Raw genomic sequence first — 18,019 nt, 5'->3', positions numbered from 1 at the left:
GCTTAAATTTTGCATACACTCAGCTCACGTTCAAAAACTAGGTAGTTTCTATTATTTCCCACAAAAATAATTATAAGAAAATGATAAGCCGTTTCATTCAATTACTTTCGACGTTTTTCTACCAGTGTAAAATCGGCTCAAGTAGTGTTTTGTTTTGATTCGTGGTTAAGTCACTTTGTCTCTCCACACAGCGGGGCGGCGAAAGTAGTGGTTAGGTTGCGAAAGTTGAAAATCTTACTTTCGTCGTTTTGTAAATCCGAAAATTAAACGTTCTAAAAGAGAATAATCGAGTTATTTCAGAGCGAAACGTGTAGAATTTCGTCTGCGAAACACGTAGGATCGATAAAGTAAGTTTGTACACTTTTTTGACTTGAGTCTATATGAATAAGTTTTCGAGATTTCTTGTTTTCTTTTTAACACGATAATGAGTCTGTATATGCTTGCGTAGACCATAGCTGAAAATAGAAAAAAAAGTAAATCAGAAGCCTATTGTGACAATTTCATATGCATGTTGGTACCGTGTGCTAAATTTTGAATCACACATGTGACATTCGTGACATTTTGGTCCGTGCACTTGTATTTTGTGCCACCTCATCGTGGTTCTCAGCCTGAACTGCTTCTGGCATATATCACAATAGAAAGGTCCGGCTGCGTTGGATTCATCATACGCTCTACTGCGTTTATGGTCAACATCGTGCGTCTTTGTATGCCTGTTCAATGAAAACCTACAAGAAACAGATGACTCTTTATCACAGCTACCACTCTATAATTTTAGCACCACCTACGAAAATAGAAACGGTTTTCCACATATATGACACTCCAGGTTTTTAGGTTTATGGTGTCTTTTATGCAGTCGAAGTTTTTCCTTGTCCGCGAATGATTTGCTGCATATATTGCATTGCCATTCCAATGCATTGGATTCCACGTCAATCGGTTGATCTTCATTCGATGTCACTTCATGAAGTCTCTCGTGGTTCTCAAGTTGGCACTGCCGACTGAATGTTCGGTTGCATTTTGAGCATGGGTGTTTAGTATTTTTCTTACCATTACCAGTTGGATTCGGCAAGGAATCACCAACGGCAGACTTCTGTTTATTATGTTGTTTAGTTTGCTCATGCCTGTTCAAATCCTTCCTACAATAGTAATAGCTATTAGTACGTTCATTGCATTACAGGCAACGACTTACGGATGCGGAAAACTTGCTGCGCAAACTTTGCAGTTGTGTTTTTTTGGTCCATGTGCTGTCCTCTTGTGTACTGATAGATTCTGTTTAGTCTGATACTTTTTGTTACATATATTGCATTGCACTGACTGAATGTTCTCATCTTTCTGGGTCACTTGAATGCTTCTAGTTGATGCTTTTCCTTTGTGTATGACGCTTTCATCGATAACTGAGTCAACTGATTCCTCATTGTCGTTCATCAAAGATTCAATTTTCACCTCTTCTATGTAAATCTCATCGTCTATGCCAATCGTTTCCTCATTTTCCATTTCTTTTTGTGAAATCTTATGAGCTCCATCGTCATTTTCGTCAATTCTACCGCTGTGGTTTACTTCTTCCAACTCTGTTGCATGACCAATTTCTTCACATGGTTCAGTTTTCACTATCCGATTAATCTCATCAGAGTCAGTCGACTCCTTCTCGGAGGAAACCTTTTGGTCTCGCATCATGGATTGCAGTACTATTTGCACTTCCTGGCATCGTGTCCGGAACTGGTGGAATTCGGTTATCCGTAGTTGGCAAACATCGCAGATAACGTGGCCTAAAGGATCTTCACCCGTTACCTTGAAGATAGCAATATTGATTACATGTATTCAGTTAGATGTGTTAGCCAGGTAAGCCATAAGCACCCAAGTGCTATATTTCGCCAAATCATTCATATAGTGTTAATATAGAACTATTCAACGACTTATTATTCTTAAACTAACACTATATGGCCGATTTGCTGAAACATTGGATAGTTTCAGCATAAGCACCTACATTTATTGAGAGCAAATCCAAGATCCATTGATGCAGTTCGTTTTCGCTGAATATATCTTCAAGGGATTCTTCACTCAAGCACAGTCGACAGACTCGTTGCCGACATTTTGAGCCACTTGACTCTATTCGGTTTCTCTTCGCCGAAGCCATTCTACTCTCAAAACAGTTAACACGCGATGCACATTTAGGACTGGAATCCGTAAAAAAAATTAGAAGATTTCAAAATTCTTACGCATCAGGTTTGTTTATGATTATTGTTTACCTATGAATGAACTCAGTTCATCACACTACACTAACACTGAAACTTACAATGAAGTAGCGGGTGAATGCTTGAGTGAACAGACAAGAGGAAAAGGGTAAATGTGATTAAATTTGTCGGAGCGAACAATATTATTTCTTTTTCTAAAATCTAACGAGCATAGAGATCAAAGAGAATTGTTAAGAACCATTTAAATTAGAACGGACCGATGCACGAGTTCACTAATTTGACGTTTTTTTCTAAGGCACTCTGTGCTCGTGGCTACTACTGCGCCGGAATCAGTTGATTTGTAGCTTCTCAATCGATACAGATCTATTTTCAACTTATCTATATTTACATCTACACTCTCTCCTACCCGCATAATTATTAACCATACATCTACTGTTTCCCATTCAATCCACAACAATTGACAACAGTATTCGTATAATTTGGTGTAAAATTAAAAATAACAATAAACCAACAGTACCATAAACGGGTTTTACAGTTTGGGGAATGGTAACTGCACAAATTACAATGTGGGGAATAGGCGGTTAAGTTATGTAATCATTTAAAAAGACCGATTTTGTCGAACAAATTTTTTTCATTACAATCTGCCAAACTGTTCACATACCTTCCATTTTTTGATCAATCTACTGTAATCCAAACAAGTAGAGAATGGTTGAACTTAATAATTTAAATCAAACCAAATACTGTATATGTAATTATCGTTTAATTGTGAGGTATGGTATTTTTAACCAAGAATTATCCCTGTTGTGATTAATCAATGAAAGATGAATGAATTTGATCTTTTATGCATTTTTATTCGAATTAGAGCAATCACACTGCAAAACAGATTGCGTTTCTTATTTCACTACTTTTTCCTGCTTTTTTGCCGTCCCAAACTCTGGGGGTTCCTGCTCACACAATCCTGGGCCTTGGAAGCACAATTTCTCAGCTAGAAGATTACGGGAAGATCGGTAACGGTAATAATTTGTTGGTTTCAATTCTAGGTCACTGCAACAATACATCCTGGAAACAACAAATTGGTGCCCGTTAGAACTTGGATCTAAGTTACACGGAATAAATTCTTCTTACCTGAGAAATCTGGATATGAAACGGGTCACTTGGGATCTAGGTAATAATTTGTTGGTTTCAATTCTAGGTCACTGCAACAATACATCCTGGAAACAACAAATTGGTGCCCGTTAGAACTTGGATCTAAGTTACACGGAATAAATTCTTCTTACCTGAGAAATCTGGATATGAAACGGGTCACTTGGGATCTAGCTCATAAGCCTTAAACCAGAGGGAAGAAGCTTGAATCCTTCTCAAATAAAGATCCGCCACTTGAAAATTTATTTCAGCATGAGTTTTTTTTTCACTCCTTAACCAAACAAAACAAATGGCGAAACGATGAAAATATTGTAGGTACTTCGCTCACAAACACTTAAGCGAGCCACTGTTTGCCAAACTGTTAAAAATAGGTTGTATACGGTAGAATGTAAATGTGTTAGTGTTTTGCGATAATGACCGTTTCGCAGAATGTCAAGTAATTATTTTACCATTTCTTGGATATTTGAAACTCCGTATAATTTTACAATATCTGGACAGTATCTTTTATTGTTACTGTTTGGCATACATCACGCAAACCATTTTTAAACGTCTTAAGTCTTAGAATGAATACAGTTTAACATAAAATCAACTGTTCGGAGTACTTTAACCTTAACAGATAAAAGTGATTAATGGATCATTGAATGTAGTTTTTGCAAGTGCTCACCGCATCAAAACAAAGGCGCCACTGTATATGGGATTTAACATTGTGACAGCATTGCTGTTCTGTCAAACACACAAGGCTACGGTGGCGCTATCTATGCTTTCCATAGCGGCCGTTTTGGTTATTTTAATGATCCATTGTTTTGAATGTAAGGCGAATTGTGATTCTCTATGCGGGTACTCTCACACCGAGCAGGTAGGAGAGAGCTCTGCTGTTAGTGAGGCTAACTCAACCCCCCCGCGAAGTGACAGATAACGCAATTTTCACGTACCTACTTGCAGCGTAAACAATGGGGCCATCCACCGCTGCCGGCACGATTTTTCACTATGGGAGATCGGAAATTTGTTTCGTTGTTGACGGGTGCAAAACAACGAATGGAATGAAATGAAATAAGGGCGAGTCTGATTTTTTTTCTTGCGATAAAAATAATTTTAATAAAAGTTTTAGCACCAAAGAATTAAAAGCGCATCAATTTGTTCGGTGAAAAGATTGAATGACTTGTTCGTGCTTAGTTTTGCAGGAAATGCTGTTTCATAAAGTGATAATAGTACGTTTATTTTTTGGCGAACATGTTTTATCGCTTAACGGAGTAAAGTTATCGGGCGCGATTAGATATTTTGCAAAACAATTAATCACAAAACTAATTTTGTGAGTCACTTTGATGCCCTCAAAAGAAAGCGCAGGCCGCAATATAAAATAAAATAAAATGTATGAACCGGTTTCAATGGGATCCAATTAAATCTAAAAGTGAAAAAATAGTGCTAGAAACTTTTTTCTATGCAGATTTTAACACTTTTTTCTCATACTCCCCACCAGAGATCTAGGTTTCAATAAAATAGGCCTACACACTTAAATTATTTCACCGACCTCAGTAAAATGTTTTGCCGAGTACCCAACAGATGAGAATTCGGTAATTATCAATGCCGAATCTCGATACTTATTTTACAGAAACTTCGGCAATCCAAATTTATTTTCGAGATCTCGGTAAACGTTACCAAGAATCGTCAAATTCTTTCCGAAATATCAGCTGTTGGATTGCAATGGTCCATTTAAGTGTGTATGAACTAGAGGGTCTTGTTTCCCGGACTGGAAAAAATCCCGGGATTCGGGATTTTGTTTTTAAAAATCCCGGGATTTCCCGGGATCCCGGGATAAAAATCAAATGCTTCCAAAACAACTATAGAACGTCCGGAGCAGATATTGAAGCAATGTTTAGAGCAGTTTCATAACAACCGAACCTGTTTTTGAAGGTTAAGTTGAACTATAATAGACAAAAACAATATTATCTAAGATTTAATGCATCAATATTTCACCTATCTGCAGTTGAAGTCAATGGGCATTTATTATAGTTAATTTTAAACGAAAATCAATCGTGATGCATAAGGTATAGGTAATACCAATCACTCTCAAATTTTACCAAATCTTTCAAAATCTACACTCATGATTATTCAACTTTACATTGTTGTGTCATACGGAATATTCATGCTTTTGAATTATGGGCATGACAGCCACAGGTATGTTGGTCGTGGAAAATGTAAGGTACATCGGGCAAACTAAAACAGTTACGGGAAGATAAAATGGCATCGATAACTTTTTAGTATGATGAAAAAGTCAACCACCAAATAGAATAAACCGTAGATAAACCTGCAATAGTTTATTGAAAATTACGTTACTAACATACCAGAAAAAAAAAACCAAATGGTTAAGCATAGTGGCCTTTAAGGTGAAACAGCTTGGAATCCGAATTCAACAATGAACCAAAACTTTGAAAGCACAAATCTTGCGAAAGAAGGATCAAACAACAGTGCAATTTTTATTTCAGCTTTGTGCACTAGCAGAAAGCTTAAAATAAGAAGATTGACTTTGTACGATCATTATTTCAGCAGATTAGTGCCTTTGAAATCGTGAGTAGGGGAACAAGCCGGCCATTGTGCCTGCCATGTTTGAATTCCGAGATGTGTCACCTTAACCTCAATAAAAAAAGTTTATTGAGTGAGCCAAATGCAATAACTTAAATACATTTTTGCATCAACAATCACCAGAAAAACATGCAGCTTGTTTTGTGTCAATATTTGAAAATAATGCAACAATATTTTCTAGTTCAACATACAATTTCGGGAAATCCCGGGATATTTTCGAAAATATCCCGGGATTCAGGATTTTTTAGATCCCGGGATTTCCCGGGATTTTTGTCCCGGGATTTCCGGGACAAGACCCTCTAGTATGAACTAATTTACGATGATGTCACGCTGCAACTTCCAGCAAGAAGAAAACCTTTACAGCGACCGATGTTTATAAAAAATAACGATTTCGTTGCATATTCATCCACGCATTGTTCATACGGTGAACATTCGTTCACTGGATATGGTCTAACCCACCAGTGTGCTAAATTCACTCGGTCTGAGAATTGTGACACTTGAGCGGGACATGCTCCCGTATGATCTCCACGTGATCTGGACCCGCTCTAGTGTCAAAATTCGTCTACCGAGTCAGTTTAATACACTGTAAGACTAAAGTACCCTTTAAAGGGTAAAAAAGTACCCTCTTTGAGAGAAACTAGTTTAACTCATAAAAAGAGTAAAGGGCCTGTACCCATTAAAGAGTAAACGGCTTGTACGTCAATCTAACGAGTAAATTTTACCCACTATTCGAAATGAATTCAGTTAGGAAAGAGAGTAAATTTTACTCTTTTTCTAGTTTTACGACTTATAATAATTCTTGGAAATCAATTTATGAATAATAATAATGAATAAGGGACAAAAAACATACAGCAGTTTTGCACTTTATTAAGTTCAATAAATATTGATTTTGTTTGATATTAGCATCAAGTTATATATAAAAGTAATGTAAAATTTCTTCTGAGATGCTGCGTGTCACGACCGGCTCTCGGGCGTTTGGCCGCAGTTTCCTATCTGGTATCATGCTGCTAACTGAACGAACAGCAACTGGTTCCCCAATCCATTCTGTAAAAACAACAGCGTTTCTTCAAATGAGATGGATAATGTTTTTCGATTTTGGACTCACCTGCAATTCTAGATACTCCTCCAATATCAACGACCCAGATGCGACTCTAGTTACAATAAAACATAACGGACTGACAGCATCCGCCAAAATATCTTAAGAATTTTTTCACTCATTAAAGGGTAAACCATCGGAACTTACAAATGGGCAAAATTTACCCACTATGCAATATATTGAACTACCCTTTATTTTGACAGCTTCATATATCAGAAAATAGAGGGTACTTTTTACACCTTAAAGGGTAATGCCAGGTTTACAGTGTACACCAGTGGATAAGACCATTGCATTGTGACACTTGAGAGGGGCTGCTCCTGACGTGTTCTGGACCTGCTCAAGTGTCACAATATGTCTTTTCACGAGACGTTTCAAATCAGCTGATCTTGAAGCTCTTTGACAGTTCTTCTATGAAAATGACAGACCCGTGTTAGCAACGGTCCTCCGACGATGTAAACAAATGCATAGACGGACATGTCACATGAAAAGGCCTATTCTCAGACCGAGAGATTTTAGTACACCATTGGATAAACCAGGGGAAGTGGTTCACCTAGTAGAAAAAATAGATTTTGTATGAAAATTGTCAGGAAAATGGATGACAAGTTCATCCACTTCTCCTGGTCTATGGACCCATGCAGGAGTTGACTAATTTGACGTGTAAACACATACGGGCAGAGCGGAAAAGAAAAAAAAAAGTCGACAAGAAAAGTAGTTAGTGGCTAAGTCCATTGGATGAACTATCCAGCTTTTGAAGAGCGGTAATGGCCGTCAAAAGTAAGTTACTTTCTGGTAGGGATCCATCAGTTTGACGTTTGGCTTGAGTCCGTTCAATGCAATGAGAATATATACTAAGGTGTGGAAGAAGAAGCAATGGCTGTGTATTAGTAAAGAGAAAAAACGTAAACAAAAATAACTACGTCACTAATTTACACGTCTTCTTATGGGAGCTCGCTCGCTTGTATTGGTGAAACATTTTGCACCGTACACGGATGTCACGCACACTAAATGTCATTTCCTCACCTCGGTTTATATTCTCATTGCGTTCAATGGTCCACCGGTGTACTAAATTCACTCGATCTGAGAATTGTGACACTTGAGCGGGGCACGCTTCTGTATGCTCCCCACGTGTTTCGGACCCGCTCAAGTGCCAAAATTCTTGAACCGAGAGAATTTAGTACACCGGTGGATAAGACCATTGACGCACGGGAAAACATTCTGTGGTAAAATTAACTTTTTAGCTGACTACGCCCATTCTTAAAACTACCATGGAAATTCAGACCAATTTGCTATGTTTACGGTACACCCCACCGCATTACTGGTACATTTGACAGAAATAGTTTACAACAATCTGATTACAACTACAGACATGGTAAAATCAAGCGCATTTCTGGTCTGCTGAAAATTGCCGGTGCGAGCGCTTAGGATAACCCCCTAAAATGGTAGTTTTTACCGCACATTTTTTTTTGCGTGCGTTGTACTTGATTCACTCGGTCTAAAAATGTTGACACTTCAACGGGTCGCACTTCTCAATGGACCGATGCATGGTCACGTAAATAACACGGCACCGCTCAAACGTCAGATAGTGAACTCGTGCATCGGTCCATGCTCCTCACGTGTTTCGGCTCGCTCAAATGCCAAATTTAGTGCACCAGTGGATAAGTCCATATTAAAAGACCCAAGTCAAACGTCAGATCAATATATTCCTACAAAAAAAGTGAGCAATTCATTGGTGATATTAGCGCCCGTAAAAGGCTGGATAGTTCATCCAATTAGCTTATCTGATTGAAACTTAGACATTTGGTGGTGAGTATTAGAAAAAAAGTGTTCAAATCCACAAAGAAAAATGTGCTGCGACTTAAAGGCTTGATTTGAACTCAAATTTATTTTCAAGCTGATAATTACAGTCAATTTTCCATAAATTACTCAGAAAAAAACTACTAATTGAACTTTAATACTTCACTTCACTTTTGCAAAAGAAAATTCCTTCCATAAATTAAACAAAAATTGTAATTATTGATCATCATATATATATATATCTAAGGAATTATCCAAATATAACGTAACGAAAAATTTACCAATTTTAAGCCCCCTCCCTCCGCCAAGTAACAGATTTTGTACGGATTTTTTTGTATGGGCCGTAACACTACGAAAGACCCACTCCCTCTCCCTGTTGCTTTACGCAATATTTTACAATCCCCAACATGGAGAGGCGAAGAATCGGCTACTATAAGCAACTTACAGCATGTCTTTGTGCGGACCCCCTCATATCACTATTCAAAACCCGCTCGTGGGTCGTAAAAAATCTTCCCGAGGACCGCACAAAACATTTTCAGTTTGGTGATCACTGATTTATAATAATATTACAAATGCCAAACAAAAACTTAAAAAAAAAGTTCATTAAGCATAATTCTAATTTGCGCCCTATTTCGAGCACACTCCACGATTTCATTGAGTTTGACAGTACCACGGACCAAATTTTTTCGGTACACTGACATTATACTGCAGCTGTCATGATGCTCCCGGGTTGGGCTAACTGCCTGCAAAGAGGATCAGTTTGTCTCAGCCACCATCTGATACTGACGAAAGATGGATGTGCTCCCCAAAGCACGGTCCTCCGTCAGGCGTCTTCTGGTGGCTGGACGGGTTTTTTTATGGAGGGGCTGGGAATCGAACCCATGACCTTCCGCTAATGAAGCGAAAGCGTAACCTCAAGGCTACAGACTTCAATGGATACCTACCTTGATAACTTGATGGCTACAGCGTAGCGTCACGCCATTGCCGGGCGTAATGTAGAGCTTCATCTTCGTCGGTTTTGGGCGAAACTTCTCCAGTTGCTCCGAACGTTTAGGGTCGCTAGGTCCTCTTCCACTGCGTACAGCCAGCGTATTCGTGGTCTTCCCCGAAACCCTGCAGAATACCCTAGTAACACACATGTTATAATTGACGCAGAAAAACTCTTATATAACCAAATCTGGTCATATAAGAGTTATTCTGCCTGAATTGTAACATGTGTGCTACTCGGGTACTGTTTTCGCAATTCTTTCTTCCGACATTCGCACTTGATACAACTCGTGATTCATGCGTCTGCGCCACACACCATTTTCGACTTTCCCACCGAGTATTGTCCGCAGCACTTTACGCTCGGAAACACCGAGAGCTTTCCGGGTTGACTCGTTCAACGTCCATGCTTCGTGCACGTAGAGAGCCACCGGAAGAATAAATGTATTATACAGATCGAATTTCGTTTCCGTTTGCAAGCTGCGGGATCTAAGCTGGTTACGTAGTCCGTAAAAGGCCCTATTCGCAGCCGCAACCAAGGAAGGTACTGGCGGCTCTTTACTGCTACCCCAACGTATTGCTGGTTCTAAAAAGTAAACAACCATACAAAATTCCGACCAAACAATGGTGAAGGCGTAATCAATTTTCTCGGAAACATCCATTTGGGGAATTAAGCCGAATTAAGCTGATTATATTGCCAACAGCGCACTGCAGTGGCACGTAGCAAATAACTGAAAACTAATAACTAATTTTGCGAATAATAATTTTTACTTTTCTGCGTTAAGCCACAGACAAAGTTAAGCCTTAAAACTGGTTCTGGACTTAGGTTGACGGCTTTTCAATTTTACTCACATTTGATAGCCACCCTCCACCCTTGGCCGCAACGTCTTTTCACTTCGCGGGAAACGTCGTTGTCACATGTCACAATATGGAAAATGGGTCGTAGTCGTAAGAATAAAAACAACCTTCTACTTCAGTGGGCAAGAACAGAATGAACAAATTTATTTTTCTACTCATTTACAATTATGGACCAATGCAAGAGTTCACTAATTTGACATTTGGGCGGTGCCAAATTCACTAGTTTCCATGGTCACGTAAATAACACGGCACCGCTCAAACGTCAAATAATGAACTCGTCCATAGGTCCATACGTCAGCTAGCCATAGCCTACTGGAGTTTCATAGTCGCTTCGCTTCCAACAGTAGAAGCATTAACCTAAGAATGCTAATGTCGCTGCTGTTCGTGTTACCAACATCTAGTTTGCCACGAACTGACAGCCTGAGTGTCAAATTAATTATAAAAACATAAACAACGACAAGGCATTGAACAAACAATGAAAAACCATAATTAAAGGTAATAATAATTAAAATCAGTTTTGTGACAACAGCGCTACTAGCGTTCTACTACTAATATTTCTATTCTTCCAACACTCCTCCTCGACGGATAAACTCCAGCTGCTTCTCTGAATCTGGTCAGCTTCACGTTGGTCAGGGGCTTTGTTAACATGTCGGCTATCATGTGCTCGGTTGAGCAATACTGCATCCGGATCACGCCATCATCTACGTAATTTCCAGGTCGGATTCGTCTTCTCCCAGTACAAGTTCGTGGTCCATGGTTAGCTTGAGGTAGCGAAGTATTCGCTTAGCTTCGTTCCAATCGGCATGTGTTGGTGCACTTACCGATCTTCCTAGAATTGAAACGCTTACCGCAATATCCGGCCTAGTATTCACCGCCACGTACAGCAAACTTCCAATGAGACTGGCATATTGATGGTTGTTGGCCAGCTTCTCTTGATCCTCCTTTTGCTGAATGTGGCCAGGATTAAGAGGATACTTGGACGGCTTCGCTTGATCCATGCCGAATCGCTTCAAGACTTGTTGAATGTACGTCTGCTGGTTCAAGGAAAATCCTTTCTCGTTGCGTTTGATCTTGATTCCAAGAAAGTGACTGATATCACCCAACGATGTTACCTTGAAATTCCGGTTTAGGGTTTTGATGATCTCTTCATACTCCTCTTCATCGTTGCAGGCAATCACCATGTCGTCCACATAAATTACCAGATACGTGTAGTGTGCTCCGTTGCGCCGCACGTACAGGCACGGGTCGTTCTTCGACTGCTGGAACCTCATCTGCTTCAAGACTTGATCAAACTTCTTGTTCCAAACATGGCCCGCTTGCTTCAGTCCGTACAAGGATCTTTGTAACGAGCACACCGCATTCATATCTTCAGTTTCGTATCCGAGGGGCTATCGCATGAAAATTGATTCCTTCAGTTCTCCGTTGAGGTAGGCGGTCTTCACATCAGCATGTTTCACCAGCATTCCTGGTTGGCTGGCAACCGTTAGCAGCACTCGAAACGTAACTTGACGAATCACTGGCGCAAAGACCTCATCATAGTCTGTCCCAAACTTTTGGGTGAAGCCTTGCGCAACTAGACGGGCCTTCTATCTCACCACGTTGCCATCTTCATCTAGTTTCCGCTTGAAGATCCACTTACTGCCTATCGCTTTGCGGCCCGGTGGTAAACCAGTCAGTTTCCACGTACCGTTTTCTTGCAGTGACTTCTTCTCGTCGTCCATAACGGCCTTCCATAGTTCAGCTTCAGGTCCTCTCATGGCTTCCTTGTACGTCCTTGGTTCGTCAGTCAGTTTTCTCACCATTCCAGTTGTTTCTCTGTATCGTTGCGGCAACACACCCTTTGTGCTGCGGGAAGATCGTCTCACAGGCGTATCGGTTTCGCTGCCGTCGTCTTCGTTTGGGGTTTCGTACATACTAGAATCCGTAGCTGCATGCTCCTCCTCAACCAGAGTTTCATCGACGTTGTTAATTTCATCATCATCGTCGGCGTTGCTACCTTCTTCAGCATCTTCGCCGGCGTTATCATCTTCTTCGTAATCTTCATCCACGTTGTCATCATCTTCTTCTTCTGGACCAGGATAGAACGGAATGACTTCGGGTTCATACTCCACAACTTGCAGTGATCCCGGATGATCGAAAGAATTCTGTGTCTTCGGCTCCTCCATCTCTATGAACTGCGCATCACGACTGATGGTAACCTTGTCGGTGGACACATCGATGAACCGGAACGCTTTATGATTACCGGCATACCCGACGAATGTTAGCTTCTTCTCCTTTGGATCTAGCTTCTTCCGTTTCTCGGCCGGTACGTGCACGATAGCCGCACTTCCAAAAATGTGCAGATTGCTGTAGTCCGGTTGCTTCCCGTACCACAGTTCAAAAGAAGTCTTCTCAACGGATCTTGACGGAAGGATGTTCTGGAGATACACTGCTGCATTGATGGCTTCAGCCCAGTAACGGTGGCCAAGCTTTGCATCCAGTAACATGCAGCGGGCCATTTCCACTAGCGTCCGATTTTTGCGTTCCGCAACTCCATTTTGTTGCGGGGAGTAACCTGCCGTATACTGCGGAACGATTCCGTTGGCTCGATAGAATTGTCCCAAGCGCTTCGCCTTGTACTCTTCGCCCTGGTCAGAGCGGACTGCTACCGGATTTCGTCCAAACCGGTTGCGAACCATGGTAACGTACTCCTCGATCACGTCCGCGGCATCCGATTTTCGCTTCAAGAAACACACCACAGTGTAGCGACTGTGGTCGTCGATCAATGTAAGGAAATATCTTGATCCGCCAGGCGTCACAGTATTCATCGGACCGCAGATGTCCGTATGAATCAGGTCCAAAACTTTTGTCGATTGTCGCTCCGTCTTCCTCGGGAATGGCTTCCGTGCAATCTTGCCTTCAGCACAACACTCGCAGGTCTGGTAAATGTCACATTTCTTGATCGACACGCCCTTCGCTAAGCCTTCGCGCACAACTCGCTGGATCGCTTCTGCATCTCGATGTCCCAGCTTGCGGTGCCAAGAATGAATGCAGTCCTTCATGTGGTGCACAACGTTCATGCTTCGCTCGGCACCTGTGTAGAGTTGGTACAGGCCACCTACCATCTGCGCAACAGCTGCGACAACGCCTCCGCATTTAATTACACAGCCTCAGGATTTTCCAAATGTGACCTCAGCTCCCATGTTGACCAGACATCCGACGGAAACCAAGTTGGATTCCAGATCAGGCACGTAGAACACGTCACTGAGGATGACTTCTTGCTGATTTCCGCTATCGTCATAGCAGAACAAACGGCCGGAACCAATCCCCTGGACAGCCGTCTCGTTACCATCAGCTAGAGTAATGGTCACTCCCGAACTAGGTTTCAACGCTTGAAAAAATGACCGGTCGCAACACATATGGGCGGTTGCCCCGGAATCAACGATCCAAGTCTTCATCAGCTTACGGTTCTTGGACACCGTGAATGCAAAAGGTGTGGTCTTCGCTGCTTTCCCCTTGGGCTTGTGCTTCGGTTGACCGTTCTGACCGCCGCTTCGTCCACCGGATGTGGATGAACCTTCGTTCTTCATCATCGGACAGTCACGCTTCATGTGGCCTGGCTTGCGACATTGATGGCAAATGATCTTCTTCTCGGCACCGACACGTAGGATGGATTCGCTTGGATGGGTCTTCTCCATTCTCTTCTGCGCTTCATCCAGTAATTTGCCTTTTACAAAATCCATAGTGAGGTCCTTGTCTTCACGAGTCTCCAAAGCCGTTGTCAGGTTGTCGAAGGAATCTGGCATGCTCTTCAGAACCATTGCCACTTTCAGGTTCGCATCCAGTTCCTGACCCGCGTTCGCCAGACTTGAGAAAATTTCTTCCATCTTGAACAAGTGTCCTTCCATGTCGCCGTTTTCATTGTATTCCGCCCGGCACAGCTTCTTCAAAAGCGATAGCTTCGTCGTCATGGTCGTCTTTTGATGGTGATTCTTGATGTTGTCCCACGTAGATTGCGCCGTCTTGCTATCGCGAATCAACGGATGTTGGCAGTCGTCCACCAGAAGAGCAATCGTAGCCCGGGCTTTCGCATCGCCTTCCTTCCAGGCGTCCGTCAGAGGGTTGGGGGCGGCCTCCGAAACGTACTTCCACAAATTCTCCCGGACTAACAGCATTTCAACTTTGAACCGCCAAGTCTCATATCCGCCGCTTCGTAGCTTTTCAACGCTAAACTTTCCACCGTCCATCGTAATCTACTGAATATCTGAACTACTCGCAGTAAAATATTCTGGGCCAATAACCTATGGTAAATGGGCCGTAGTCGTAAGAATAAAAACAACCTTCTACTTCAGTGGGCAAGAACAGAATGAACAACCAATGCACGAATTCACCAATTTGACGTTTGAGCGGTGCCGAATTCACTAGTTGCCATGGTCACGTAAATAACATGACACCGGTCAAACGTCAAATTAGTGAACTCGTGCATTGGACCATTATACGTCAGCTAGCCATAGCCTACTGGAGTTTCATAGTCGCTTCGCTTCCAACACACAAGTGTTCCAAGGTAAACAAATTCTTCAACAACTTCAAACACTACTTCAGCACCTACACCACCAAGCCTGATTCTATCTCTACCTGCAAACATGTACTTAGTTTTGGTAGAATTAACGGTCAGGCCTATCCTCGCTGTCTCCCTCTTCAGAGGCACGAAGGCCTCTTCCACTGACCTGCGATCAATTCCTATTAGGGCTATATCTTCCGCAAAGCCAAGGAGCATGTGCGACCTTGTGATAATAGTGCCATTTCTCTGCACGCCAGATCTCCTAATAGCACCCTCGAGTGCAATGTTAAACAGCAAATTCGAAAGTGCGTCTCCCTGCTTCAATCCGTCTAACGTCACGAACGAGGTTAACACCTCGTCTGCGATCGGAACACTTAATTTCGAACCATCCAGCGTAGCACGTATCAGCCTAATTAGTTTCGCCGGAAAACCATTTTCAGACATTAGCTGCCAAAGCTCATTTTTTTTCACTGAGTCGTACGCCGCCTTGAAATCAATAAACATATGGTGAGTGTGCAAATTATACTCCTGAAATCATTCGCAAGCTAAACATCTGGTCCGTTGTCGAACGGCCCTCACGAAAACCAGCTTGGTATTCGCCGACGAAGGACTCCTCAAGCGGTCTCAGTCTGTTAAACAGAATTTCTGTGCGCGACAGAATTTTGTACGCCAAATTCAGCAGGGTAATTCCTCTGTAATTGGCACACTCCAGCCTGTGCCCTTTCTTGTAGATTGGGCGTATGAGGCCATTCAACCAGCCGGTGGGCAATTCTTCGTCCTCCCATACCTTCAGAAGCACTCGGTGGATCGACTGATAAAGCTGCTCACTGCCGTGCTTGAAAAGCTCGATCGTGAGCTCGTCCTTCCCAGTAGCCTTACAGTTCTTCAGCTCGCTGAGAGCCTTTTTTGCCCCTCCCATGGTCAGTGGGTCCACAGCTTGATCGTCATCATCAATGTTCATCGCTACATTTCCATTTTCACCGTTCAACAATTGCTGAAAGTGCTCCTTGCACCTGGCAGCCACTGCCGTTTTATCGGTTGTTGGAGACTAACATAGTAGTCGACGACCAAGTCGGAGAATCGTAGTAGTCAACTACCAAGCTAGTGTTGTTTGGGTAACCACTCGAACTTGCCTTAGCAACCACTAGCAACCTGACAATATAAAAGGCGAACAATATTGCTACTCCGTCATTCTGTACTTACCATTCGATCAATAAACATCTAGTTTAAAAGTACAACATCGGTCATTGCAAATGGCGGGCACTGGTACGGTATTGTGCCGCGCACCATTGATCGTTGCATAGAATCTCCGCATATCATTCCGGTTCATGCTTTTTTGAGCTTCAGCTACCACACTTTCTTCGTGCTGCCTTTTCTTTCTGCGGTGGATTCGCTTTTTTTCGTCTCTCGCTGCCCTGTACCGCTATCTGTTCTGTCGGGTACTGGCCACAAGCATACGGCTTCTGGCGACATTCTTCATGTCTGTCACTCTCTGGCACTTTTCATCGAACCAGTCGTTTCGCCTTCGTCGTTGACCGAAACCAATAGAACTGATTTGAATTCTTACCTCTTTCCATCACATCACCATGTGGCTCCATTAAGAATGCTACTTCGGAACCAGCACCTTTTTGCTTTCTCCTTCATTGGCTTCCCGGATGATCTTCTTGTGGCCCAGTTTACCGCATGAAAAGCACTTCTGTTTTGATCGCTTCCCGTAAAGCGCCGTTTCGCCGCCCAACTGGCTCTTCATCACGCAGTTGCTCCAGAGCTTTTCGTTCTCGCTAAGCAGTCTGGCCTAAACAAAGTCGAGCGTGCACTGTTCCGCTGGTAGGTAGCGTTGAATACCACCAACCACTCCTGCATCACGATGTCCGAGGCCAACCCCGAATGATTCGCTCCAATCAAAACAGGTGCTTTTCCATCGGTTCCGCTTCGCTGTACTTCATCACGGCCAGTTGCTTCAGTAGGTAAAACTAACCGAAAAATCCCTTCTTCGTTTTGCAACGTTGCCCAAATCGCCTTCGGAGTGGATTTGCCCTTGATGTAGTCCAGCTGCGAATCAGCGATCTTCTCCACCAGCAACGACTTGCAACGTGCTTCCAGAAGTTTCCGCTCCGCCAGTCTTGTTTCCTTCTCAACCGCATCTCGCCGAATGCAATCAGTTCGGAAAAAATCAGAAAAAATGTTTTTTCGCCTAACAAACTTTCGTTGCCAAGGTTACGGTGTACTGCGCCGATAACCTGTCGTGAATTGCAGAGCTGAGGAAAAGACGCCTGCTTCTGGTGACGGTATAATTGTAACTAAGGTACACCCGATTCTGTTTTTGCACGGATTTTTTTTACACGGCCGTGCAAAAAAAAGTTTCCATACATTTTTTTCCACCAAAACCTTATTTTTGCATGAAACGTCGAGAAATGGTGTTACTTTTTTTGCACGGTTTTTGAAATTTTGAACTGAAAACTTTTTTTGCACGGTACGCATCCCCCGTGCAAAAACAGAATCGGGTGTAATTATTAATTTAAATTATAATGGGCTACTAGAATTTAGTACATGCCTACTACTTCGATTGATTTGTTCGATCTTGACAATACGCTGGCTATACGCAGTGGAAGAGGACCAGACGACCCTAAATGTTCGGGGCGACTGGAGAAATATCGAGAAAGACCTACGAAATGAAGCTCTACAACACGCCCGGCAATGGTGTGATGCTACGCTGTAGCCATCAAGGTACAAGATAGGTACTACTTATTCGTAATTTTACGAGTAATTGTTGTCGTTATTCAGTCTGATAGCAACATCACTCCATTTTCGCCCGCCAGAATAGACTCCAAGGTA

General features: G+C 42.3%; 1 protein-coding gene across 1 annotated transcript; it reads right to left on the bottom strand.

The window, feature by feature from the left end:
- Nucleotides 1–242: 242 nt before the first annotated feature.
- LOC5579057 (zinc finger protein 1 homolog) lies at nt 243–2,257 on the bottom strand. The gene is made up of 5 exons (XM_001657202.2): nt 1,982–2,257; nt 1,187–1,785; nt 786–1,133; nt 519–725; nt 243–455 (listed from the first exon to the last, which is right to left on the bottom strand). Exons 1-5 carry the CDS (start codon nt 2,129–2,131, stop codon nt 377–379), a joined length of 1,383 nt encoding a protein of 460 aa, XP_001657252.1. The 5' UTR covers nt 2,132–2,257; the 3' UTR covers nt 243–376.
- Nucleotides 2,258–18,019: the final 15,762 nt, after the last annotated feature.

This window comes from Aedes aegypti, chromosome 2 (genome assembly GCF_002204515.2).
Source record: "Aedes aegypti strain LVP_AGWG chromosome 2, AaegL5.0 Primary Assembly, whole genome shotgun sequence".
Taxonomy (NCBI): domain Eukaryota; kingdom Metazoa; phylum Arthropoda; class Insecta; order Diptera; family Culicidae; genus Aedes; species Aedes aegypti.
This window is presented reverse-complemented; position numbering and strand designations above follow the sequence as displayed.

Excerpts from the sequence above, each read along its gene's own strand:
- LOC5579057 (XM_001657202.2), bottom strand. The coding sequence starts at position 2,131 with ATGGCTTCGGCGAAGAGAAACCGAATAGAGTCAAGTGGCTCAAAATGT. Across the intron at positions 1,134-1,186 it reads GCAGCAAGTTTTCCGCATCC|GAAGGATTTGAACAGGCATG; the intron begins GTAAGTCGTTGC and ends TTACTATTGTAG. Across the intron at positions 456-518 it reads GATTCAAAATTTAGCACACG|CTATGGTCTACGCAAGCATA; the intron begins GTACCAACATGC and ends TTCTATTTTCAG.